General features: G+C 47.7%; 1 protein-coding gene across 1 annotated transcript; it reads left to right on the forward strand.

Moving 5' to 3' along the window:
* Window positions 1–7856: 7856 nt before the first annotated feature.
* LOC8053251 (phosphatidate cytidylyltransferase, mitochondrial) lies at window positions 7857–26920 on the forward strand. The gene is made up of 9 exons (XM_002400661.5): window positions 7857–8014; window positions 8438–8620; window positions 11796–11888; window positions 15393–15540; window positions 18555–18700; window positions 23194–23359; window positions 25015–25077; window positions 25763–25835; window positions 25923–26920. Exons 1-8 carry the CDS (start codon window positions 7883–7885, stop codon window positions 25828–25830), a joined length of 999 nt encoding a protein of 332 aa, XP_002400705.2. The 5' UTR covers window positions 7857–7882; the 3' UTR covers window positions 25831–25835; window positions 25923–26920.
* The last annotated feature ends 11 nt before the right edge of the window (window positions 26921–26931 follow it).

A 26931-nucleotide genomic window follows, 5' to 3' on the forward strand; every position in this document is an offset into this window, starting at 1 on the left:
CGAGAGAGCGTGATCACGTGGCAAAAGTGTGGCTGGCCCAAAGAGCACGTGACTTCCACAGCACTGCCAGGTTTGGGGTGAACGGGGTGGGGAAAGCAGCTTTTGCCTGAATTTTGAGCGACGGGCTAATCTTCTGGGGGGGAAATGGCTGTGTCCGGTTACACAAACGAGAGTCCGAGCAAAAGGGGACTCCCCCTTTCCATCTTCTTGAACTGTTTGCTAGAATGCGCGATTTATGAGTTAAAGGGCCCATGAAACGAATTTTGGGCTGGAATAAATCAATTTATATTGACTCCAAACTGTGACCTTCTACCAGGGAGCTGTATAGAGTCACTCGAACTCATGTTATAATGCCCATTGTAGAGTTGATAAAAAAATTTTCACCTTCCAATTTTCCTTCGCTGACCCAAGGTTGGCAGCCTCGCTTTTTTTAATAGTTCTGTTACCGATTCCGTGCGGCGATACTCTGAATAAACAAATCTTACTGCCCGCCGCTGGATACGCTCAAGTTGTTCTATTTGATATTTGACATATGGAGAAATTGTGACTCCTAAGTATTTAAAAGTTTCAGATTGTTTCAAAAGTGCACCATTATAGGAATACGGAAATATATCAGGCGACCTCTTTTTTTTTTGTGATTGTTACAAAAGTTGTCTTCAAAATTTATCTTCATATCCCATTTGTGACACCACTTGTGCATATTCATTAACGAGTCATTTAATAGCATTTGGTCCCTTTGTGAATTAACTTTTATGTACATTAGACAATCGTCTGCAAAAAGGCGGACTTCAACAGATGGATGAATTTCATTTGCAGTCATTTACATACGCAAGAAACAAAATTGGCCCCAAACCGAGCCCTGAGGCACACCGGAAGTTACTGGCAGTAGCGTGGAAGTTTCCCCCGCGATCTCAACAAATTGAAATCTGTTTGACAAGTAAGATTTGATCCAAGAAATAATAGGAGTACTTGCCCCTAAATCCAACCATTTTTTTATCAGCTTCGAGTGCGTGAGTCTGTCAAATGCTTTTGACAGATCAAGACATCACATGTACTTGACCACGCTCATTTAAAACATGCGAAATAATGAGTTGCTCCAAATAACTGGGTGACAGTTGATAACTTCCTTCTAAAACCATGTTATCTTTCGCAAAAAAGGCCATTCTGTTCGGTGAACTCTGTGAGATGTTTACAAATAATATGTTCGAGGAGTTTGCAGGCAGTAGAAGTAAGAGATATCGGCCGATAATTTCTAACATCAAGTCGACTCCCGGATTCATGAATAGGGACTACTCGCACAAGTAACGAGTCCTTAAATAGCCCCGTCTGACTCAATGATGCTTGAAAAATAAGTACTAAAAACTCAGTAACTCTTAGACAGTTACGCCCCAAAAATTCATTTGGAATGTTATCTGGACCCGGTGCTTTTTTACATCAATATTCAGTAGCATCGAAAGAAAGGGTTTATCTCAAAACGTCCCATTCGCATTTGAACCTTGCACATTTCATCCCATTCTCATTTGGCCCTTCTTGTTTGAACCTTCTCATAAGATCCGAATCGTGTTTTTCGCAACTGGGCCCATTCTCATTTTGCCCGTTATCTCAAAACGTCCCTTTCGCATTTTGACCGTGCGCATTTCGTCTCATTCTCATTTGGTCCGCCTTGTTTGAACCTTCTCATAAGATCCAAATTGTATTTTTCGCAACTGGACCCATTCTAATTTCGCCCGTTCGCGCTACGACCGAATGGCACTAGTTCGCCATGCTTCTAACGTCGTTATGCCTTCGCGGTTTTGTTGGTGAGCCTTACTTTACTCGGGCCCACATACCATCAGATATATATGTTATCTGTAGAGGTTCGCACTAAAAATCGTACAATGACGCCTGCTTCCCTTCCTCTAAGCAAACAAGAAAACAAAAACCGATGAGCATTTAATTTGGAAACTTTGTTTCAACAGAAATAGCATACATAAGAGCAGTAATTCTCAACCATTGATGTTTCGCGGACCCCTTGTAGAAAGGCGGAGATGATGGAGGACCCCCTTCGGGGTGCGTGGAATAGAAAGGTATATGTTATCATGATAATGATTTCATAAATGAATATAACTAATTGCTAGTGTGAAGTAGACTTATCTCATTGACATACACACGAGAGTACTCACCCGAAAATTGGAAAGTTTTTTCTCAACGTGAAGAAAGACAACTAATATTTCCGTGCTTGACTGTTGAGACAGGTCTTCGCGGACCCCTAGGATGCCTTCGCAGACCCCCATTTGAGAGCCACTGCATAATAGAAGTAATGGCATTCTGCCAAGTCGAAAGGCCTCAAGCAACGTGACATTTGGGAATATGATCTGGCTACGATAAATAGTCGGTCTGTTTTATTGTCAGCTATTAGCTTTTCACGACGACCTCGACGCACTGCTAAAATCCTTAGCAGAGAGAGTATGCCTGTAGCTTGGCACACACACACACACATACACACACGCACAAAATATATGAATGTATTTATTATTATTACCCTAAAAACGATTTTGGTATAAAAAGAGTCAAGTGCGACGGGTCAAAGCGAGATATTTTTGAGAATGGCTGTTTTGAAAAGGGCCGGGGGTGAAGGGCAAAGCGAGAACGGGCCCAAATGAGGAGAGTTGGAATGCGAAAGACGAAACGGGAAAAGGCCAAATGCGACGGTCCAAAACGAGATCTTTTTGAGAATGGTTGTTTTGAGAAGGGCCAAGTAAGAAGGGCGAAATGAGAACGGACCCAAATGAGGAGGGTTGAAATGCGAAGGACGAAACAGGAAAGGGCCAAATGCGACAGGTCCAAGAGAGAAGGGCTTTTTGAGAATGGTTGTTTTGAGAAGGGCCAAGTGAGAAGTGCGAAACGAGAACGGGCTCAAATGATAACCACCCAGAAAGAATACCCTCATACTAGAGCACAATCTCTGTTTCAGGCAGACCAGTAATATTAGTTATGACACTTTCACGATCATTATCTTCGGTAAAAACAGAATGAAAAAACCTATTAAATTCAGTCGCCACAATTGCTGGATTGCTGCATACTTTTCCATCCTTTATGATTTCGTTAACTCTATGTTCCTTACATGACAGGTACTGCCACAATCTGCGTGGCGAATCCCTTAAAGGGGCCCTGCAATGACTTTTTGACTGGTGTTTAATTTGCACTGATCCTGAGCGTACTGAACGTAGTAACTTAATCCAACTTTTCTTTTCTCAAATTTCGCTTTATTTTAAAAGTTATAGGCAAATTAGAATTACAAGAACAAGCAAAAAATAACCTCCTTCATGACGTCTTAGGTCCTGCCTTGAGTGGCCTTGAACTAGAGGAGGAGTAGTGAGCTCATCGAGCGCACACGGCTGCCGCACTCCGTGTCGACGGCTCGAGAGGGCGCCACTAAAGCACGTGTTGGATAGGCTGTATGAAGCGGGCGGCCAGGGCAGCTCGTATTGCATTTGCAGCGCGACTAAACACTAATTCGGCATAACATTTCATTGGCCACAAACGACAGCAAACACGGGGTAAAGATCAGTTCAGAACGGGAGCCACTTCGCGCTGACGCACCGCCAAATGGCCAAATCGCCAGCAGGGCCCGCGCCGAAGGCCTTTGGAACGCTCGGAACCGGTCGGATAGCTCCGCCGCGTACATCCGGGACCTTTCTACGCTCCTCGTTTGTCGTAGCCTCATCCCACTAGCCTTTTCTAGTATGCGCCGTTTTTTTCCGCCGCTTGGTGGCGGGCATTGAGATCAGTGGTGGCGGGTATGTCGACGGGTCATTCCTCGTTTCCGTACTTTCTAAGCTGCATTTGTTTCTTTTCTGATGTAAAATAGTGAACAAAAACTACTTTCATACATAATTGAAACGGTTCGCGACACTTATATTTTGTATCTCGACTAAAAAAAAGCTCTTAGCGGCTTTGACCAGTGGCAAGCCCAGGACCAAAGACGTCACATTTTGCGCGTTTTCGGTACCGCGAGTCGCCCTCGTCGGTGGAGGAGGTTTCCGCGTCGTTCAGTTAAAATATGACGCACTGATATTTAGTTACTCTCTCCGTGCCCGCTGGCTTGCCCCAACCCCAAGAGACGTGGAAACCGCAAAAACGATAGACGCTTAAATATGATTGCAGGGCCCCTTTAAGTAATCGGTCAAGGTAGTTGAAAGGTAGTAGAGTAGACAGTTGGGCGAGTTGGTAGATATTGAACATAGTTACAGTTGCGCACACAAGGACAAGGGCAGAGAAGAGGAACACGTAGACGACAGACAAGCGCACACTCACAACTCATGTATTAACGAAAGAGGAAAAGAAAGGGGTACAGAACAGTGTTGCGGAGTTGCCACTCCGGAGTTGGAATGATTCCCCGGAATCATTCCGCATTTTCGCGACGCCGGAATGGAATGGCGGCAAAGTTTAGGGGGAATCGAATGGGAATGGAATTAGATGTCTTTTGCCTGGAATGGAATGGGAATGGAATGGGCCAGGCCCTTTATATTTTATTTATTTATTTATTTATTTTTTACGTTCAGCTATACCGAGCCAGTCAGGGAGTTGGTTGTTCAGAAACAAAATGGGCGGGAAACAGCGAACCCGCGTATGGCCCTAGCAGACTTATGCGCGAAAGAAAAAAATGCAATACAAAAAAACAAGCGTCAAAGCAACGAACAGAGGGGGGAGGGGGGGGGGGGGGGGGCGGCGGTGGCGCCTTTCACCAGTGAAGTACCCAGGAAGGAGGCCAGACGTGGCCTCGCTGTGCGGACCCAGACATCGTACACTTTCGACTCGTCTCGAGCGCGCTGCTTCTCGAAGAGCTCGCACCTGTGCCGGCCATCTCAGGTAGCAATCCACGAGGTCCCTGTTTGAATGATGCTAGGCGAAACTTGAAGACTGCCATTCATGCGTTGGAGGCGGAGAGTCGGCAGGAAGGATCGTCACAACAGGGATGCCACCGTATCGATTTTTCAACCGTAACAGAAGATAATACATGCGCTTCAGGATGCTTCAGGTGGTCCACTTTTCACGAAAATTTCAAATGCAACTGCCTGCATGGTCTTCAACGAGGTCAGCTACAACGAAAGTATGTATTGTCCTTTCATACAGCAGCGTGGGTAAAGTTTCATGTTCAAGGCAACACCTACAGGGTTGCCAGGTGTTTGAACTCCAACCCGCCAAACGTCTACGAGATATAGCCCAAAAATAGCCAAATGTCGATCCAGAAAAATAGCCCAAAAATAGCCCCCAAAAAACTTATCATTTGAAACGGTTATTTTGAGCAGAAAAGACATAATACATTTTTATCCATCAAATGCCCCAGAAATGGCGTCCCTTGCACGTTCGGCGAACTTCCTGAAACGCTCGCACAAGCGCATGACCACATACCTTCCACTGTATTGTCTCATGGCGCCGCCATCTTTCTCAGTGGGGTGCGCTCTTGGGCGCGGCCATAATCCGATTACGACGCTCTAGCAAGGCTTCGTAATCGGGTTATGGCTCGTCCAAGCGCACCCCAGCCAAGCAAGATGGCAGCGCCCTGAAGCCGTACTTGCAAACGTCTATAGGGGCATGGTGACCAGAATGACGTCACGGGAGAACTATGCAGAATTCAGACAACCTAAAGAATGCGCAGAACAGGTGCTGTTAAAGCTGCAAGGAATCGCGCTGTCACTGGTTGAGATGGAGGAATAACAGCACATGATTACATTCGGACAAAATTCGGAGGTAAACAATTGCACAAGGCGCGCAAAAAGAAGACAGATTTGTTTGCTGTCGCAAACTTATCAGGGTTAAGGGACTGAAGCGCCAAATGTTCACGTAACTTACTCTGAAAATACATTAGAACCTATAAACCCAAGTGCTTTCAGGCATTTTGAACCGTAACAGAAGATAATACATGCGCTTCAGGATGCTTCAGGTGGTCCACTTTTCACGAAAATTTCAAAACAACTGCCTGCATGGTCTTCAACGAGGTCAGCTACAACGAAAGTATGTATTGTCCTTTCATACAGCAGCGTGGGTAAAGTTTCATGTTCAAGGCAACACCTACAGATTCAAGAAGACTGGTTCATCCCACCGTGACGTCATGCAGTGCTGACAGGGGCGCCCTTATTGGACAGGGAAGTGGTGATTTTTTGATGGAATTTATTTTAGAGGTCGGTCTTTTCGCAGCACTGGTCAGTCAGACAGGATGCCAGGTAAGGGGACCGCGGTCAATCCTTGATGGAACGTTTTTTTAAACCTATTTAGGACTCTTCGTCCGGAACCACTACCATCAAGGCGAAGTGCGAAGCCTGCGAAAAAGTAATTTCGGGACCAAAAAAAAAAAAAAAAAAGAAACTTCCACTTTAAACTTAAAAGCCTCATCTCAGTTGGCGTCTCAAAGAAATTTGAAAAATGTATTGTATTATCAGTATTTATATTTCTGCCCTCCCTAAAATGTATTCTTTGTATTTCCAAAGACTTTTTGCCTCTTTTTAAAATGTATTTCCGATACGTATCACCATACATTTTTATGGATATATTTGAGACTTCAGTATCAGTATCTCAGCAACTATTTTCATCTATCCCAGTATTTGTATTTCCAAATACATTTCTGAATATTTCTGCCCAACCCTGCAACGTAATGCAGCTGTCAAGTGACACTTTTAACGTTTAGGAATTGGAGGAATGGAATGGAGCGACTCAGCCATTCCAGGAGTGGGAATGGGTCCAGTGTCCCCATTCCCAGGAGTTGAAAGGAATGGAATTATCGAAAACTCTAATTCCCCGGAATGGAATTGGAATGGAATGGGGGTGCCCATTCTACAACACTGGTACAGAACGCGGAATCCGCTCAAGCGTTGGCCACACAGGCACGAGGGACCAGAGGCCCGAGGGCTCGAGGGAGACACGTAAAATTACCCACACGAAAACGATTTTAAGAAGGCAATTTCCCTCCTCTGTTAATGAAACAGACTGAAAGCTAACACATCGCTCGCCCATGCTTAGGATAATAAAGGCTTCAAAAATCTCTCTGCTGTGTTTTTCTCGGTACCTGCCTATTATTTTAGTTTTCGAGAAAGATGGCGTACAATTACAGGATTTACAGTGCAGGGGTAGATGCCCCCCCCCCCCCCCCCCCCCCCCCCTTATAGACCTTTTCTGTGTAGTCTCGTCCCCAGCCACCTAACAGGCGTATCCGGTATGGGGGACGAAAAAATAATCCAACGTTTCAACCGGCAAATAGTAAAAAATAAAGGGGAGGCAAAACGAGAAAGTGTGACGATTGCGCTTATATCCTAAATGCCTTCTATTGGCGTGGCAAAGGCAAAACAATGTTTTCGCCCATACTGGAAGTGACGTCAATTCAAGGTGGCGGCGCACTTGCAGAAAAGGTCTATGGAGAGAGATTGTGCTCTCGCAGCCGGTCGTTCACACACCGTAGTTCTAGCAGACTTGACCTTTGATCGTACTTCACGGCTCAGATTAACAATCTCCAGAGCGTTCTTATAATACTGTAGGCAACGCCTACAGTATTATAAATTTAAGAAAAGTCACACATGAGGAAATGCAAGCACCGTATTTGGTTGTGACGGGATGCCGTGAACTGAGGTTGGCAAGTCGAAACCGAAACGGGGTGGTCAATGGGTTCCTAAGGTTTTTTATGTTTCTTTTAATATATCTTCAAGTTTTCTTCGCAGTCTTAAGGTTTAAACATCATGATTAGGGTCAAGTGTTGGCTGGGATAAAAAAAATTGTCTATCGTTTGAGATCATTTTGATTTTACAAGTGTATTTTTCGCACATAAGCCGCACATCATAATAATTGCTCTCTCAAGAGTTCTTTTAGCCACCGCTAGGGAACCTAAAACTATTAAAGTCGCGCGCACAAGATGGCGGCGCCCACTAAAATGGTGGACCCTGCGTCTTGGTCCAAAATAATAAGTGCCTTTCCCGGTAAATTCACGCTCGCTTTTTGCTATGGCTCCGGCGTGTTTCCACAGAAGGGAGCCGCTCAACCAAAGGCAAGGTTTCGCTGATAACACTCCAGTCTTCCGGGTCAAAATCACTTCCGCGTCTAACCGCTCCCAAGATCTTTTCGAGCTTTAACACCGCGTGTGCAATCCTCTACTTTAGCTGGCAAGACGTAACGCCAGTCTTTTCAGCTAGGCAGGTTTTAAGACTAAAGACATCTTAGCCCGATCGCCCGTTTTGCAGTGAATGGGGTGTGGCTAGCAGACGAACTCGTGGGAACGTTTGCTCCTAACAGCCCACTCAGGCACGTGCGTCGCGAATATGGAGCGCAAAAAATTATTTCAGTTTCCTCGGTGCACTTCGCTATCCTGGCCAAAGGTTTCATGTATACTCCGAGCCAGCGCAGTGATCGTCTTTTGCCCCCGAGAATGTAGTAGGCAAGTTTCTGAACAGAACTGCTCCGTCTGTTTCAGGGCAACATGCTCGATGTGATCTTCGCCGTCGACGATCCACTCGCTTGGCACCGGGAAAATTTGAAACGAAACTGGCGGCACTACTCGTTCCTGAGGTACGGCGGGCCCCACCTCGTGAACAAGGTGCAGAAGGACTTTGGCGCGTACGTCTATTACAACACGTTCGTGCCCTACGACGACGGGGTGAGTGACCCGCTGACCGGCAAGCTTCCGGTCGCCTTTAATGGCTGCTGCAGCAGAGCTACTACAAATCTGCCTAAAAAAAAAAAAAATTTTTTTTTTTTTTTTTTTTTTTTTGCTTTACACAGATTGTGCATTGCTGGATCAGTTAAATGCGTTACCGGAATCGAAAATTCACCACGGCGTTACCCGAATTAAGAGTTTCCCGTTACGATATCCGAGTTAGAAGCGGGCCTTAAACTTTCCCACTAGTTTACCTGGATCAGGAGTTACTCATACAATTACACTGAATTGAAATGCATTTGTAGTGTCACTTGATCTAAAAGTGAGCTATAATGAAAAGTTACTTATAGTGCAACTTGAATCAAAAGTTGGCCATAAGGAATACTGGATTGAAAGTGAACTTATGTGAACTTAAAGGGCTACTCCACTCAAAAAGTCGACCCTATAGAAATGGATGATATCACTTTAGGGGGTCAAAATATGGTCATACCCAAGATATCGCATCGAACCGACGCCACATTCCCGATTAAAACCAATATTAAAATTGGCCTACCGGCTGGGTTAGCAGCCCGACAGCGTGTCAGCAATGCTGGCACCGGGTGAGCTAGTGAAGCAAGACTGGGCAACGACGTAGGTTTCCTCCTCTGCTCTCGTACGGACGCCGCACACACTTACTTTCCCTGGGCATTCTGCTATTCTGCTGACGGCAAGAGGTGCTTACTGCAAGTCGTAAACTGGGCTAGTTGATAGTTACGAGGAAGAAAAAACGCAGCACAGGACAGGCCTTGACTCTCAATTGAAAACAGAAAAGTGAAAGCAAACTGTAGTCAGTGACAGGTTGAGAAAAGTTTTCTGGCTGGGGAGGAGGAAGCAGACGGAATGCTGAAGAGAGCGGAGGTTTGCTCCACTCCAGCATTTTGTCTGCCTCCTCCTCCTGCACCTTCCTTTCCGTCGAAAACTTCTCTTAACCTGTAACTGACTATAGAGAACACGCAACCACACTGGTCCGATTACATGATGGCAATCATACGGGAAAACTGAAACGACCATAATCTCCATTTTTAATAGCATGCTGAACATGGTAAGTGGTACGCTGCATTCACGCAAGCTTCTGTCGTGCAATCAGAGCTGTTTTGAGCAGAGATTGCGAGTGAAAAGCCAAACAAATTGCGTTGTGCGCTGTGCTATCGTCTGGCTATGTTAGCTATGATTGTCGTGCTTTTTTGGTTGTATTCTATATAATTTCTTTTTTCGCCGGAGCTGCGAACAAGGATGAAAGGTGCATGGCACTCGAGCTGTTGGCGCTCTACACATTTGCAAGCAGGGCATCCAGGCGCCACTCATGGTGGCGAGCCCATGCAATTGCGAGCCTGGCCAAGTTGCATAATGCGCGGGCCTGCACGCATGGGGCACTAGCTGGGACAACGTATTTGCTATGGCCTACACCTTGAGCGTAGTATACATAAGTCTGGAACAGCTACAAAGAGGTTTTGAGGTACGAGAAACGCGGATGATACCAAACAGTCGCCGCTCGATCGCAGGTTGCAGCAGCTCTAACTAGGTGCGCATAAAGGCATCTTAGCTTTGACAACAAACCGCTCATGGATGCCTTCTGTCCATCTGTCTCCCATTATTTCTTTTTCTCTAGGTTTGCGAGCAAGAAACAAATACAGTCGTGCTGTGCCATCACTGACTGCGTCCTATTATTTATAGCAGTCAGATTCGCTTTTCGGCCGGCAAATTTATAAATACACACGAGCACTGACTACTTTTGGTGTCTATTTACAAAGTGCGGCGGTAAACAAGAAAATGTGCAAAATTACCTTTTGTTTTGAAACCTTCTGTGCGACCGAGCCGGCCGGGTTTGTGCGTCGGCACAGGAGCGCGGGACGAGATCTTTTTCACGCCGTCGACGCGCAGCTCATTATCAGTATTGCCGAAATGCTAGAGTCAATAGTTTCGGTTTTGCCGTGCTGCCGGAACGATACTTGAATACGCGATATCTGCAAAACTGTACCCACTACCGAAAAACAAACTATATCTCGTGATTCAGGGTCGGCGACTAAACAGATCACGCAGATCATAACCCAAAAATCATAAAAATGGAGTGGAGTTGCCCTTTAATGAGTGAACCATAAACTTCTGTGAATCAAAATTTTCCCACAATATTACCCGAATCAAAAGTTGCGTAGGTTTTCTTAAAGGGAAGCTGAAGAAGTCTTTGAAGAAACGGAGTTGGAGGTGAATTTTCGCATATTTTTATCGCGTTAATTCAAAAAGGACGAGTACATGACCCAAACTTGTCGCTAGACGGTAGAAAAACCGAACCACTATTTGCCAGATGTGACACCGTACCCAGAGCTTTGGACTGCCTCGTGCGTGCCGCTTTTGAAGAAGAGCGTGCAGCTGCGAGCCTGTGGAAGTTGCCTTCGCGCAGACGCTGCACGTGCATTCTCGCCTGGGACGCCGTTTGGGACGCCTTTCTAAAGTTTCCCTGGCATTCATAAAGTAGTGATGAGTGCACGCGCGTTGCCTGATAAGCATGCAAGGTGCGCAAGCACTCGCGCAGCTCTTTGTAACCGTCATGAAAGTGACCCAAGACCCTTCAAGTACCCTTTGCCCAAAAACCGCGAAAACAAGTGCAGAGATGGACCGACCACACTAACAGGGATGCGAGGAACCGTGCCAAAAGTCGAACCACAACTGCCTTTCTGATTGCCCAAGTGAGGCTCACAGAAGGTGCGGAGAGGTCGAGATCTCTGCGTCACATGTCACGGCTCCCTCCTCGCACCTACTGCGCCAGGATGGACGTCTCTCGGCACCGCTTTGCGAGTGCTTCTACGGCTGCTTGGTGCATTGATTTCAAAAATAATTTTTCTGGTCGGGAAACTGGAGGCTAAATAAAGACAGTCTTCTTTTTCAAATACAAAACTGCTTCAGCTTTCTTTTATTTCTTTATGAAATTGTAGAAGGAATTACGAGCCGCTATTACATCTTCGTATAATTGTTATCGGGTGTCTTTGAGCTTAGGATAGTAGAGTTTTGCGTAAACCTCGGCTTGTAGAATTCCTAAATGCTCTTCCTTTCCCTCTTGCCGTGTTTTCTATCATCGTACGGGCTCCAGGCAATGGTGTGACGCTTGAGTTGACCCTTTCGTTTTCTTCACTGTTTCTAGCTGATGAAATACGGCGTGATCAGCACAGATCGACTGATTACCGATCTTCTGGACTGGGAGACGCTCTACCTCAGTGGCCGTCTGCATAAACCGGTAAGCCATGGAAACGGAGCTTTGCCAGATAATTACTTTTGTCTTCGAGATTTCCTCCCGAAGTTTGCGATAACAGTGTAAATTGTTCCGCGTGGTACGTGCAATTGCTAGACATTTTGGCTTCGTTGCCTGTCTTCTCCTTCGCTATCACCTTTGCCAATCTATAAAGCACATTTTATAGTTAACGAAGATTTCGGGAAAAATGTCCATCTTTTGATTCTATATTGTTTACAAAATGCAGCGTCGCAACTCCGCGAAAATTTCACAAACTCAAGCTGGGCGTTTATTGGTGCGCGGTCTCCATTGGCGCCACTGTGGCATCGAAAATCAACTTAGAAATCGCACGAACAGGCCGAGAGCAGCGCAGAAATGCGGGGTACAGTGCCGCAGCCTAGCTTAGCAAATAACATGTGTCCGAATCAAATAGAATCTTTTTTACGTCATTCGTTTCAAAATGTTGGAAGCATGGACAAAAAAGCACCATAAACGTGGGTTGACTATGCAGCACCCCCTTACAGCATCCTAATATACCGGTTACGGTGTGCGAGTTATAAAAAAAAAAAGATTAGCAGGAGTCGCAATGATAGTGTCGCGTCAAATGCAATGAAGTGCTCCAGTGGAACCGTTAGACTCGCTTGCAATCACCGCTGAATCCCTCCCATAGAGCAGGTAACGCACAGCGAACGAATAATGGATGCAGACGAAATTACGAGGTACAAAAGACAAATCAGATTTTTGGTCTAATGGCCAAGAGCGTCGAATAAGGATGGCAGTGGGGAACTTAGTGATTGGTTTGTGCACGTGCGAGGAATGTTCCGCGTTTCAGGGTGGCATATGTCATAGCTGCTGCCATTTCCCATAAAGTTGGATAAAGTTGCCATTTTGATTTTTACCGTCCTCCTGCCACTCGAGAAGTTTGTCAGGTTCTAAAAAGTGAAGAGGTGAAAAGGAAGAAGACGCTCCTGAAAAGTGGCTTTCTGAGAGCCCCTTGCAGACGTCCGCTCGAGTGTTCCCTGCTGCGAGCTGCACCGATATTTATTTACGGGCTTTGTAATCTGTATGTCGGCCAACGCACTGTTTACAAACGCCAGGTGTGGACACCGCGCCGACGGCGGCGCCACCGCAGTGATGCGACCTCAGAGCCGCGTGTTGGTGTGTACGAGGTATCAAAAATGAAACGTGCGACGAACCTCAAATAATTGGAAAGCATGTTGCCGTAACTACAGTTTCTTTCTAGGTGGAGAACTATGCACAAAAGAAAGGAAGCATACCGCAGTAACCCTGCACTTATTCTAGCAGTATACGTCGACTAGAATGGAAGGCCTCGGAGCACGATGCTTTTATTCGTTGGAATTATAAAAAAGTCAGACTGGACAATGTTTTGTGGCGATCTATTTACAGATTATGTACGATTAAAGAACGAAAGAGGCGGGGCACGGTCTTGGCACTCGCTAATAGAGTACGGCAAAGTCCCCTCGTAACAAACACTAATGCGAATCGATAAAAGATTAGAACTCCCCTAAAGGGGCTTAGTATGTTCGAGAATGCAAACGGGCAACATTTTATTGATTTTCTGAACGTGTCACTGATTGAGTGCGCTAAGTGACTTCATCTCGAAAGCACCCTGTTGGTGGGGACGCAAACATCTCGGACAGAAGTCTGTCCGGTTGGGTGGCACTATACCAGTAAAAAGTAAACATTGTGACCAAAGGCCTAAAAAATGCTTTTTTAGGGCTTCGGTGGTAGCGCTTGCTTTGTTACTCTCTAGGTGGGCGTGCCATGCTTACTCCCAGCCATCCAGTCGTTGTGTCGTATTCAATTTAATTTGGCTCGAAGCTTCATTTTTCAGGTAGATGCCAGAGGCACCCAGAGAAAAAAAACTGCTAAAGAGCAGCTTGGATGCTCTCTCGCTCGTTTCCAGAAGCTCTATGCCCAGCGGCCAGGAAGTTTCCTAAAGTCACTTGTAGCCTCTCGGGGACCAGTTTGGATGCGTCGAGGCACCGGTCGGAGACGCGTTGCAGGCACCCTAGTCATTACAATCACCCCAAGAATGTCCTCTGATCGTAGTTACGACCGCCCTAAACTACCGGCTGCTGCGTCCTGTCGGACAAGACTGTGTCGGCAAGTGGGGGTGGGTTCCGGGCCATCCAGTGTGGAAGAATGCCAGCCACACATTGTTTTGTGAGCTTAAATTTTTAACGTTAAGAGTTGAAGGGGTTATGGAAGGCCAAAAATAAAATATGAGATAACAATACTGCTGGGACCCATTCTATGTTCCTATAATCCTGCTAAATTTGTTTCGAAAATGACGCGATAGTTTCGTAAATAAATCGATTTATATGCGTCGTCCCTCGGATCCGCCCCGTCTAAAAGGCTGCCGTGGCTGGGCGGCTGGTGACGTAGCCAGCCTCCCGCGCAGCGTCCTCTTGCACGCACTCACAGACTTCGCTCTCTTGGCATCTCGAGCTTCAGCTTCCTCGTTTACCTTCCGTGTTTGGAGCATGCGGTCAGTGACGATTATGTCTACGGCATCGCTCGCCTTGTCAAAGTGTTCGACATTGATCGCTGCAGCGATGAGAGTGATAGCCATCGAGAGATGGGGGAAGCTGTTCATTTTGACTCGACCCGCTGGCGACAAGTGACGGCGATTTACGGACGAACTCGCCGTGGTCGCCGTCGTCCGGGAATATCTTGCAGACGCATGCAGTGTGGAAGGTCAACGGGCCGGGAGCAAGACCGACAATAGCTTTGGAGTTGCCGAGTTGCATGAGCGGTTTTGATCGTATCGTGAAGAGCTTGGGCGATCATGGGGGGGCTTAAAATGAGCTTTCATGATCACGTGGTTTATGGACACCATAGGCTGTGACTAACTCGAGCACTGTTGTCTGGTCGCCAGATGAATATATAAAAATGCGTTAATTGATTATTACACTTAGCTCTAAAAATCGCGTAACTTGGTGTATATACTAAGTAGACTATGAGCATTCCATTTCAAGAATAATCTATCTGTTTAAATTTGGTTTCATAACCCCTTTAAAGACACGTCATATATTCACTGGATGGCATATTTGAGGGTGCCATTTAGGGCGCGTGCTCGGAATGAGCTCGCATTAATAGGCCGCTAAGGCTGGCAACCTCGAAGGTGTGGAAGGATCGTTGCAAAAGAACCGTGGAAGCTTGCCATCACCTCGCTCTCGACAGTCGCGAACGCAGCTATGGACACCATCGAATACTCCCTGCAGCCGACAACCGGTCCTTCTAGATGAGATCGTATTGGGGCAATAAAACGATACAAACTTAAGTGCCATGTTTTCGAGCATTCCTTTTTCCCTCGGGAAATTATTGAACGGAACTCTCTGTCGTACGAAATCACGAGCCTTCCGTCGGCTTCCCTGACGCGATTTATTTCGTCGCGCAAAAATGCTTCCGCATACCCGTACCAGCTACGGCCCACACGCGCGAGCGGTTGGTCTTGAATGAACCAAGCAATGGGGGACGTCCCAGGTGAAGATCCTTGAGGAGCCCACTGGGGAGATCAGGCGTGCCATGGCCCTGAACCACAGGACGGCCATCCACACGGCCCTGCTCATGCTGCCGGCCAGCTTCACCGAGGAGGAGCTCTACCTCAAGATTGCGGGACTCTCCTACGTCGGTGCGTCTGCCCCCAGATTTCTCTTATGCGGGAACCCCCCACGGACCTCGCTCGCTCGCCTCGGTCGGAGGAGAGCCGGCAACGGTGGGCTGCGCCGTCCCTTGCTTTGAGGGACACTCAACTCCCAAGAAAATTGTTTAACTCTCCGGATCGGCACGTTTGTTGCAACGCGTTTATTCTCGTATTATTGCCGACATTTTTTTCTTTTTCGTCGGCTTAATATTTTGCGGATTTCGTGGGATGTGGGCTTCAGAAACATGTTGCGAACGCGAAATTTCGCGATTTGGAGTGATATGCTACGTGACTGTTACTGCGGGTGATATTATTTGGGGCACCAATTTTCCGCTATATCTTTCGAGCCGCAAAACTCGCGCAAATTAGGTTCTCGCAAAATCTAAGTAATTTAGAGTATTGCTCGATCAGGTTTCGTGTGTCGGTAATTCTTTTCCCTCACTCCCGCGACTGCCTGATAACTGCGGTATTTAGAAGAAAAAAAATAAATTGAAAAACAAGAATTGTTTCTGCGAAAACAAAATTAGCGCAATATTTACGTTCGAGGCCTATTTTAAGTGGGGAGCAATTCTGAAACATGCTTCTTTGTCGAGACATCAACCCCGAAATAAAAGCACGTCGCGAGACTCAAAACGAGTCTCGCAGTGTAAATAATATGCAAAAAGGTTTTCGTGCAGGCAGAGTTTATTTCGCGCCGTAATGTCCTATCCAGGCACTTTCAAAAATTGATTTTGGGAGTTGAGTGCTTTGCTCAGATCCAACCTGGAAGGTCTTGTTTGGCAGTGCTGAAAACAGCTTCCGCCCTTCCTTCTGTTCGTCGATAGAAAAGGCAAGGAACCCCTCAGCAGTTGGAAGAAAAGAAAGTCGCCTTTCTTTGTCCTCTCCGACGTAGGTTTGGAGTGGACGGTACACGGCAGCAATCTGGAACTTCCTTCGAAGAATTTGCAATTGCGTGCAGGCTTGGCAAGCTAGAATAGTGCTCTTTGGGCATATTTAGAAACCTTTCAAATAAAGTGTACTTTGAGCTGCCCCAGAAAAAAAAAAAAAAACATCTTTCCACATTTTACGTTTTTATCCAAACATCGGAAAGCTGCCGCCGTGATGGTAGAAACAAAATGTTGGTCGTAGAAAATCTTTTGGCATCTAAAAGAGGGGGCAGTCTATGTGTGCTGCATGCCTACGTGTGCGGTGAAATCGCCTCTCCAAAGCCGCGAGCTTGCGTTTACACGTTTGTTTGAATTGTGCCCAAAGTATCCTCTTTTTTGTTTTTGCGGATGGTCCGCGTCGTCGGTGTAGCTATATTTTGCGAACGTGGGAAGAGAAGATCGCCACTGCAACTACGCTCAATGCGACCCCTTGATCCTGGATGCTATCGAGTGCCTCTAGAATATGTTGTCTACTGGTACGCATTGCTCAAAGAAATGAGCGAACTTGCACGTGCTCTTATTCAGAGCAACTGCTTGCATTCGGGTCGCACCAAAATCTTATTCAAACAGAGTGCTTTACTCAGTTTGTTCGGATAAATTACTGGAAGCTCGCGCCGCAGACTGGCGTTGTGACTCCGAGTTCCTTCCACCGATCTCTACTATGGGGGCTGGATGGCGTGTAGCTGCTTTCCGAGCCTGATGCGGGTGAAGTCGCGGGGAGTTCGATGGTCCTCCCCGAAGTCGGGCGTCTGCTGGGCTTCCTGGCGCATTCGGCCCTGTTTGGGTTCTTGCTTTCTCGTGTCTTTGAGTGGGCTTTAATAATCCCGACTTCAATCCCAATAATGAGGCGCCGGAATGTGGGGCATGTGCACACTCGATCAATTATTATCTAAAAATTTTCACATCCAATCCACATTTCTTTCACATCCAGGAGATTTCTCAGGTTTGCGTGCGCTGTTAGTGCGCAACGAGCAGGCTCTCTCGAGGTGATGAGGAAAAATCCAGCGCCCTGGATGCAGTTTGAATCAGCCCTGGGAAGAGTTTCCGGTGGCTTCGTAGCTGTTTACTCGGTGCGCCATCCAGCCCCTAGTGGAGATCGGTGGTTCCTGCCAGTTCTGACATGGACCTGGACTACTCCATGGTGTGCCTTAGGTGCCCCAGCAGTTGTACCACACTGGCAGCATCGCCCCTGCCATGACACGAGTCACCGTCCCATGGCAGTGTCCCTCTTTGCAAACAAGTATTTGCCAACTTTTGGGGCCCTTTATTGGGTCAATCTCATTTCCCGTTGTAGTCTCTTCTTCATTCCTTAATGCAGGTTTTTCGTTTGTGTATTTGAATAGTTTATTTGTTTATTATTTCGTGCGTAAATTGAACCTTACCAACACGCTTGGCTTATAATAAAAATAGAAGATGGTTATCACCCGGCACAACCTTATGTGAGTGATAGAGCTTAGAAGGGGCAAAATGTGCCCTAACAAAGAGAGAGAGAACAACAAAATGGCAGAGGGGCGTTCGTGAAACTGAGAAATGACACCGAGACAAACAAAACGATGCAGAGCGCTCAATGGCACTCCGCATCTACTCGTCCTTCGTCCGCCTTTGCACTCTTCGATTTCACGATGCGGATCTGCCGAAGTTTCAACGATACTACAGTTTCTGACGTTCGTCCTGTTTGGCTACTCTGTGCTGATGATGGTGGCACCGAGAATAGGCACATATTTCTTATAAAAGCGTTATTGTCTTAGAATTGTCATCAAACCTACTAGTGGGGTAGAAAAGGGCTCGTTGGGGCTCTAACCCAAGTGGTAAAATTATGCACTCACTGATACGTCGTCCTAGTAAGTAGTAAAAAGATGTCGATGACACGCGTTACTTTTCTGCATCGTGCAGCGTACTTTACAACCCTAAAACTTTTTCGGTCTCAGTTTTTTTTTTTTTTTTTGTCCGAGTGATAAGTTTGCTAAACTCGAGAGTGGCTCCATACTTGGTTCTCCCGGGGTTTGGCACTTCGGTGCATCGTCGCGCGAGAGATTACTCAACAACTAATTGCCGGACGAATGCTCCAATGCCCAGGCGACTTCCGGATGATCGTGGGAGAAGACAAGAACAAGGTCTCGAACATTGTGTCCGGCCAGCTGCCCGAGTTCCGCAAGATCTACCGGCCGTACCTGGAGACGACCGAGATGATATCTTGGAACGAGGAGACGCAGATGTTTGAGGTGACTACCGGGTACACTTTCACCATTTGGACGTCCCAACGCAAACGCAAAGTCACTATTAATGACCCTTTTCTTTCTAAAAGCGAAGGGTTTTCTTTCTTTAGGAAGTTGGGTATACACCTTTCCGGCACTTACCAACCAGGCGAAAAACGTCCACGGGTCGTGGATGCACGTATCACCTTCGATGGTCCTGAGATGAAAGCTTGGAAGGCGTTCGGCATCCGAGTAGGCGAAGGCGTGCGGGAGGCAATCATTGGGACTCTGTCTACTGGCGAATCATTCCGGTCAGACTAACGTCCCGTGGCAGAATACGTTGCGCAAAAACTAGCGGAAAAGACCAGAACGGAAACGTCCCCCGTTATTCTGAAAGGGGGAGCTGGACCGTAGCGTTGCAGGCGAACTTCACGCGGACAAATACAAAAACGTGTGGTACGTATTATTTCGCGCCACAAAAGCTGGAAAGCCATTGGATGTCGCGATCCTGTAAAGCTATGTCGCCATTTCAAAGACATCCACGATGTAGGAAAGAGGCCAAGGAATTGCCTTAACCGAAATAAATGGTCCGTCGCAGCGAAGCACGTCCACGCTGCATGCTTGCGAACCCGCACGTGCTTTTTAGGACTCCTAAAATCCGGGGATTTTTAAAACGCGTTTGCTTCTAATCAGGTTGTCTGTCTATCCTGCGACGAAGATAGCGGCTCTCAATGCAATGTCCGCTGAAAGCGAGACCTTTAGACGGGGTAACCCAGAAAAAAAGGTAGTAGTTCTTCCTTTGCCACTCATTTCCTTGTATCTTCTCTGGCCCCCAGCATTTCCCCTCTCTCTTCGGCCAGGCCGCCCCTCCAGACGATGCGGTCGGCGGAATAAATCTTCAAGCTGCCAGTTGCAAAGATGTTTTGTCCCGTTCTATAGTACTTGTTGCTTCCCTTTTATCCCTGAAAGGGAAAACCGACGTGTCTCACAACACCCCTGAAGGGGAAAAGGAGAAATGGGTGGGTCCCTTAGCCCACTGAAGTTGAATGATGGCTAGAACAGGAAGATGGTAGACTCGGTGAGTGACATTGGCAGCCTCTGTGGTCACTGATATTGTGACGAACCCCCGTGAACAAGCCCAGAGTTACTGCATGTAGGTATTGTTGATTTTCTTCTCTCCATCTCTGTCTTGTCGCTATGTTTTGTTCTCTACCTCCCTTTCCGTCTATGTCTCTTTATTTGCGCTCTTTCTCGATCATTCTTTCAGGCCCATGGAAGCACTAAAATCTGTTGCGCACCGACGCCGTCCACTCGCTGCAAATTTTTTCCGAGCGCGATTGCTGCTGCATAAATCCAAGAGTCCAGGATGAGTTACATTGCCAAAAGCCGCCTGAAGCGACAGTCAAATACGATGCTTGCCTGCTTCTCAAAAAAGAGTCGAGATTTGAATTCAACGGACTTTGCATCAGCACCGGAATGGGCAACTCCGAGCATTCGTGAACCAGTGATTCAACAGACGCTGTCACTTTTGCCTCTACGTAGCCGAGTTTTCTTCTCATACACTATGGCCATGGGAGGTGCGGCCATGCGGCAATACGGCCCCGGGTGGATACGTGGTTGGCTTCGACAGCTCGCATTGGGTCGCACGAGCCGTAGCTTTTGTCGTCTGTAAAGTCACGTGGAATGGAGTATACAGTAAACAACTTGGTTTTCATAAAGAACTACGTCCTTCGGGATGCATGGTAACGCATGGTAACGACTACACCACGGATCATGAAAATTTGTGCCGGCAAAATAATTCCGAAACTGGTTGATTTCCGAGTTGCACGTGCAGCACTACAATCTCAACACGGCACGTCAAAGTTTGTTTCATTGCGAGGTATACACGAACTCAACACTCCTACGTCACGCCGCGGTGGTGGCGCGCCGGACGCACTTCCGGTCTGGGGCGGTGGGCAGAAGTCGCCGTGCCAGACATGCATTCCTGTGTTCCTTTGGAAGATACAAGACAAAAAACTTGCCTTCTCGTCAAAATGCTGCGATGGGGGCTGTACCAAGAGAGTCCAGCAAGGTTTGAAGATCAGTTTTCATGTGTTTTTGCCCGCTCCGTTCGTCCGAGAACGTGGATAGTCGCCATGAAAAGGGCAAACCAGAAGCTGTTGAACTACGATTGCGTGTGCGGGCAACACTTTGTGATCGCCTGATGTATTTGCTTTGTTCCAACATGAACGAGAGAAAACCGCCAAGTTGTCCGGACCACCCACGGGTTCAGTCCATCTTCAAACTCACACGGCCGCCTGATCGTTCAAACTTTCGTCTGCTCTTTCAAACTTGTCTGTTTTTTGTCGTCTGCTCGTTCAATCAAAAGCGGCCCGTAGACCAAACTCAGACCTGGTAATTGCAATAAGAAGTCATTGCAGGCCTCAAAAGAGTTAAGTAGGCTCGCTGTAAACAGTAGATAAAAGATGTTAATCATTGGTACCGGTGGCCATCACCGACTTGTTACGCTCGGTCTGTTCCCGCTTCCGATTTTCAATATCGACGTCGATCATCGCCGCTACCTTCTACATTTTTGCAGCACGAGCGACGTCGCGATCGAAAATAGCTAGAAGAATCTCATCATGGTTTTGGCGTCCATTCTGCGGCGTTCACGCGAATGAATCGCCGCACGTCAAATTATTTACACAGAGTTTAGCGGCGTAACGAGCCTTGATAATTTCGCTCAGGCGATTAAAGTGGTAAGACATTGCGATGACGACGTAGAATCGACAATTGCAACGCGAAAAAGATTATGCAGACTCACACAGATGCCAACAACGCAACATTCGAATGGTTTGTTGACGCAAGACGCGGTGCTTCTTGCCCGCACTCCATTGCGCATGCGTTCGAACTGTCGTCTGCTCCTTCAAACTTGGCTGCTTTTTGTCGCCAGCTCGTTCAAACGACAGCGCCCTGTAAACCAAACGTTGACCCGGTAATAGTGATAAGAACTAAGTGCAGGCCTCAAAACACTTTTGAAGGTTGGTTGCGGTAAGTAGGCTAAGTGTAAACAGATACAAGAATGTGTTGATCATTGTTACCAGTGGCTATCACCGACTTGTAATGCCCGATTCTACTTGCGGTTTTCAGTATCGACGTCCACCATCTCAGCTACGGTCCACGCTTTTGCCGCCCGAGCGACGTTGCGACTGAAAATAGCGAGCAGAATCTCATCGTGGGAGTCAGGCTTTAGCGCCCATTCTGCGGCGTTTACGTGAAATGAATTGCCGCACATAACATTATTCACGCAAAGTTTGGCCTCGTTAGTTTTGCTGAAGGCGCTCAAGTAGTCATCCATTGTTAGGAGGACGTAGAATCAACAATTACAACGCGAAAAAGAGCACGGGGACTCCCACCGACGCCGACAACAACGCAATTCAATGGTTTGTTTATGGGCGACGGCGGGCTTCTTGCCCACCATTCACTGCGCATGCGCGGCGCCAGTGGCGTTCGCTAGGGGTGCTCCGGTTTGTTTGTAAACATGAGTTGGTGTATAGCTCGGAAATAAATAAAAATATTTGAATATTTGCGTAGCTTTCCTAAGCCCTCTCTTTGCCCCCCGGACCCACCTCAGCTATCAAATTTTCCAGAAACTCCCCCTCCGCAGACGAAAACCCCAGGTGCACCAATGTCTGGGAATATTTTTTAGCACGGATAAGGACAGCACCGCCACGCCGGTCTGTTCTGTCACAACGAGAAATGTTAACTTCTACGTCCCGATTATCACCTAAAATTTCGCAGTCATTCTCTACGGGGAGAAAGACACATTTCCGAAATCAAAGAGCCGATTAAAGAACACGAATCATCTAGCTTGGGTTCTAGCATTAGTGTAAAGAAGGTATGTGGGTTTTGCTATTAAAAAGCCAGCGAATCAACCCTATCCAGTAAGGTGAGTAACGCCGTCGTCGGTGGTGCTGCTGGCATGCTGCCGAGGTAGAACGTATCGTGACGGTCCGCGATCCTTGACGCCAGGTGTTGCGGAAAAAGCGACCGCCGCTCTCGTACCAGACGGGCCGGACGACACGAGGTGGCAATTCGCCGTGTTGGCAAGGTCGTACGTGCGCCGTCTTGCATCTTGCGGGTCCCTCGGAAGTGTCAGTTCTTGTGACGTCTGCTTGTATATGGCCACTTTGGAACCGCGCTCGCGTTATAAAAGGGATGCAATTAGACGCGCCTAAGTGGAACGCACAATGTCCGAACGTTTGGGAAGATTCCCGCTCGTCGGACTTCGGAGCAAGATCTACATTCCAGGTATGCGGAGCGAAAAACTAGTCCCGCGCCGAACCTGGCGCTCCTCGAGCCGGCTTCCCCGCAAGCGCGAAGTAATATTTGGTACACGTGAGCCCTTCTCCGCCAACAAGGAGTCGGCGGTGGAAGGAAGGCGAAGCGGTGGCTCCCCCCCCTTAGTCGGCTGCCGAGGCAGAGCACCCCCCTTGGGGGTCGGAAAGACGGGGTGTCCGACGTCCTCTGTGTCCCCCCAGCAACGGCCGGGGCCCGACGGGCGGCTGCACCACCTGAACCTGCTGCCCAAGTCCCTGCAGTCGCACCTGCTGCGGGTCTGGAACCGGGACGGCCGCCACAGGGACCTCGAGGACGTGCTCCAGGCCGTGGCCGGCGACCCCCACTGCGCTCAGTTCGTGGAGGAAGGTGCGCCCGACTCTCGTGGCCCCACTTATTCTTTAGCAATACCGTGGCAGGCCCCAGGAGGGACCCAGGCAGGAGGGTCGCTCATACGTAATGGTGCAATACAAGAAGAAAGGAATGGGCAAAGAAACACGCTACATTTTGTTAACAAAATTGCTTATTTCAACAGCGTCGTGGGTCCACAAATTAATAATCAACGGCGAATGCACGTAACGTTTGCCGTTAAGTAGCCACTCTCGTATTGTTTTGTTCCTTTCTCGTAATGACGACTTTGCTTTTAGTCGAGTTGGGCAAGGGGGGGGTCGGAAGTAAGAAGCCGTGGCTTGACTGGTACTCGGACGCACACGACGGTCGGCTGCGTGCTGGCGTGCGAGACATGCGCAAAATTCGACGTACCCCTGAAAAAAAAAATTGTCGTAACGAACGAGCGAAGAATCGCTTCTCCGCGAAGAAAAACGAATTTCAGAAATCACCGGGCCACATTTGAGTGAAAAAGGATAAGAATGACGATAAATTGAGCGCCAGAAAGTAAGAAATGTGAATGTAACTTTAATATATACGCGAAGCACCCGCGCAAGACTCGGAGATAATCCCGAAAAAAGAAACTTTCAGCCTTTCCACTCTGGCGAAGAAGGAAGAGCAGCGGAGCTATAACTTCTGTTCTCGGCGGTAGTTTTTGGGGCGAGTGATCTGCTCTTCTTTCGCGAGGGAATCTGAAGCGCTCAACGCACTGAAACTTAGGCGATAGCAGCCTCGCAGCACGTGCCAAACCATTCGCGCTGCTGCGCGCACCGCCACTCATTCCGCTTCCGCTATTCTTCCTCCAAAGGTTGCCGCCATCCACGAGCGACGGCGGCAGCCAGTTGTCTGATTGCCGCCATCGCTCATAGATGGCGGTAGGTGTACAGAATTCAGTGTCATCGTTTCTTTGCTGGTGGACACGATCATGGGGAAACTAGCCCTTAACAGCTCCGCCGTAAAATGTGGATGAGCCCTCGTTACTTTCGAGTGCAGAGAAGCAGAAGGGCCACTTAGTGGGGTGTGCCCTCGTTTGATCCTACGAAACGGTACGAAAGTCTAGCTGAACTTCTCGTTTTTAAGCGATTGCAACGCTTTTGTTAAGCCCTCTTTGAGCCGGCGCTCTCACGTCGAGCTTTACCGCTTGGCACCGACGTGCACGCGTAAAGCTTCCCCACTTGGCGCTACCTGGCCGGAGAAGCGGCCAACAAGGGAGAACCTCGGTGAGCTCGGACGTGTGCCAAGGCAGGCGCTTTGTGCGTCCTTCACCTATATTTGGAACGTTTCAAAAGCGGGGATCTTACTGCGACGTAGACGGAAGCTCGGCATTTTACTGGAAGTGTAGCAGCCCGCGCTGGAGCGACCGAAAAACTACTTCGTCATTTCTCATTTCCTTTTACTCGCGGCACGAGCACCTCGCGTAATGCTGACATACTGGCGAGCGCGCGATTGAATAGTTTGATTGCAGATGCCGTAGTGGTCTGACATTCCTGTAGTAGGTAGTAGAAACGGGATAAACCGCGCTTTCACGCCCTTGATGGAAACTCTGCCGTAATGCTCGTAGGGGTTTTGCCGGTTCATTCTGACGAGTGTGCAGACCGACCGCCTCCAATAACCTGGGTGCTTCTTTCTCCCGCCAGCGGTTGCCGGCGTTGTCTGGAGATCGAGTTGGGGCCAAATGGCAAAAGGCATTGTCACAGCAGGTGAGCTATTTGCACGTCACTATATTCCGTCATTCTTAGTCCATTGGCATTCATGCACGTTGGGGACAGGGTGCGGCTGTGCCAGGACCTTGAATGGCAGCTAGCGATTCCTCTCTTCCTCTAGAGATGGACTTGCATCATCTCGTCCCTCTTGCATCGGCCCTCGCATTGTTTGGGCGCCGTTTTCCTTGACTTTGATGCCCTCCCAACTTAACCAACTGATTGATCGGTCGATGGCAGAAGGCAGTCCTTGCAAAGAGGGACACGTAGTGCTTCTTTCTTTTTTCTGTAATTGACGCGTGTAAACATAGACTGGCAGTAGCTGTTCCATTGTTTGTGAATGTGAAGAGTTTGTAGACAACCAAATTAAACATTATTTCTAAGTTTCCCTAATTTGCCGAAGCAGCAAAAACGCGCGCGACGGTACTCCGTTTCGGCATGACTCGGCAGAGAGCAAATCTCGCAGCCCCCTCGAGCCGGTGGGGGTTACGGAGCGAAGCACCCGGCGGCTTTTCGGAGTGGGTGCGCACTTTGGCGCTACGTCGTCCCGTAACCCACTTCGACGCTCCGATTGGCTCGCCGGGGCCGTAGCTTTCGCCATTTGCCGAGTTGCGACGAAACGGAGCGAGCACCCGCGCCTTGGGGCGATAAAAGCAGACGTTGAGTCGTATTCTTACCTCTCTAGGTCTGTGGAATTCCCTTCACTATGGAAGCAAAAAGATCATCAAGATGCTGAAAAGCCTCACGACATAGCCGAGGTAAGGCCTTTGGTTCCGAAACGTTTCGTCGCGATCGACCGCTGGTCGGTTTTGCCTTGACGAGATCCTCGTTTGTTTTGGGCGCAGGTGCGAGCTCGCAGCGGCGCTCCCCGTTCTTCATCTCGACCACATCGTGCCGCGCACGTTCGCGCGTCGAAGCATTAGTCTCTTAGTCGACGCGATTACCGTAGGAAGAACTGGCTTCGTACTAGGAACTTCGTGTCATTTTTGAAGACTCCTTTTAGTCCAAGTTTTTGGGTTTGTTTTTTCTACGGAAGTGGGTTAGTGAGGGGAACGGGGCCATTTCGAGTGACTTTGAACTGCCATGTTTTCGTTGGTGGGACCCAAGTACAGTGCCGCCTCTTCTGGGAACAATGAGACGGGCACTGTGCCTCGTGATATTTATACTAAGATACATCCACATATTGTTACGAAGGATCGTGCCGTTCCATTTATGCTCCAGTCAGACTACGCCTGGAGAGCACAAACTGCAATATATAGTAATCTCCAGAGTTCGTCATTGAAAATGAAATCTCGGAGAAAAAACATTTTTTTTACGTTTATTTCGGTGTTTGGTTTTCGTCGGGCCACAAATTTTGGTTTTACAATAGAAAACTCACGGACGAGCATTGTAAATATCAGATTCTGATCTAAATAATAAAAAGACTGGTAGTATTTTGTCTGTGTAAGGTTTCCAGATGGTTTCTTCGGTTAGATGTAACGACCGTCGTTGTAATCTTTTTCGGGGGTGCTAATATTTTTTTTTTCTTTGGGGAGTTGAAAACCTTATTCTCTTAGAGTTTGGGGAAAAAATTAATACTGGGGCAATATAGATTTTAATCAAAACCAAAATTCCCAGAGTTTGCATCTCTAAAATTTTGCATAAAATTTTGTTTGTATAGTTCCAAATCATGCCCGTGAGTGCCATCAAAATCCCGATTGATTTGAATGTGCTTCCCAGCAACAGTTGGGATTCATGTTTTCTGCAACATTAATGGGTTTGGTTTATTAAGGTGCCTGGAATCAAGCTGGCACATCTTATCTCGAGTCACTAAGAGAGCGTGAAATAAAGAATCGTTAATCAACTTCAGTTTGG

Source organism: Ixodes scapularis, unplaced genomic scaffold, assembly GCF_016920785.2.
Source record: "Ixodes scapularis isolate PalLabHiFi unplaced genomic scaffold, ASM1692078v2 PGA_scaffold8__174_contigs__length_109621045, whole genome shotgun sequence".
Taxonomy (NCBI): Eukaryota; Metazoa; Arthropoda; class Arachnida; order Ixodida; family Ixodidae; genus Ixodes; species Ixodes scapularis.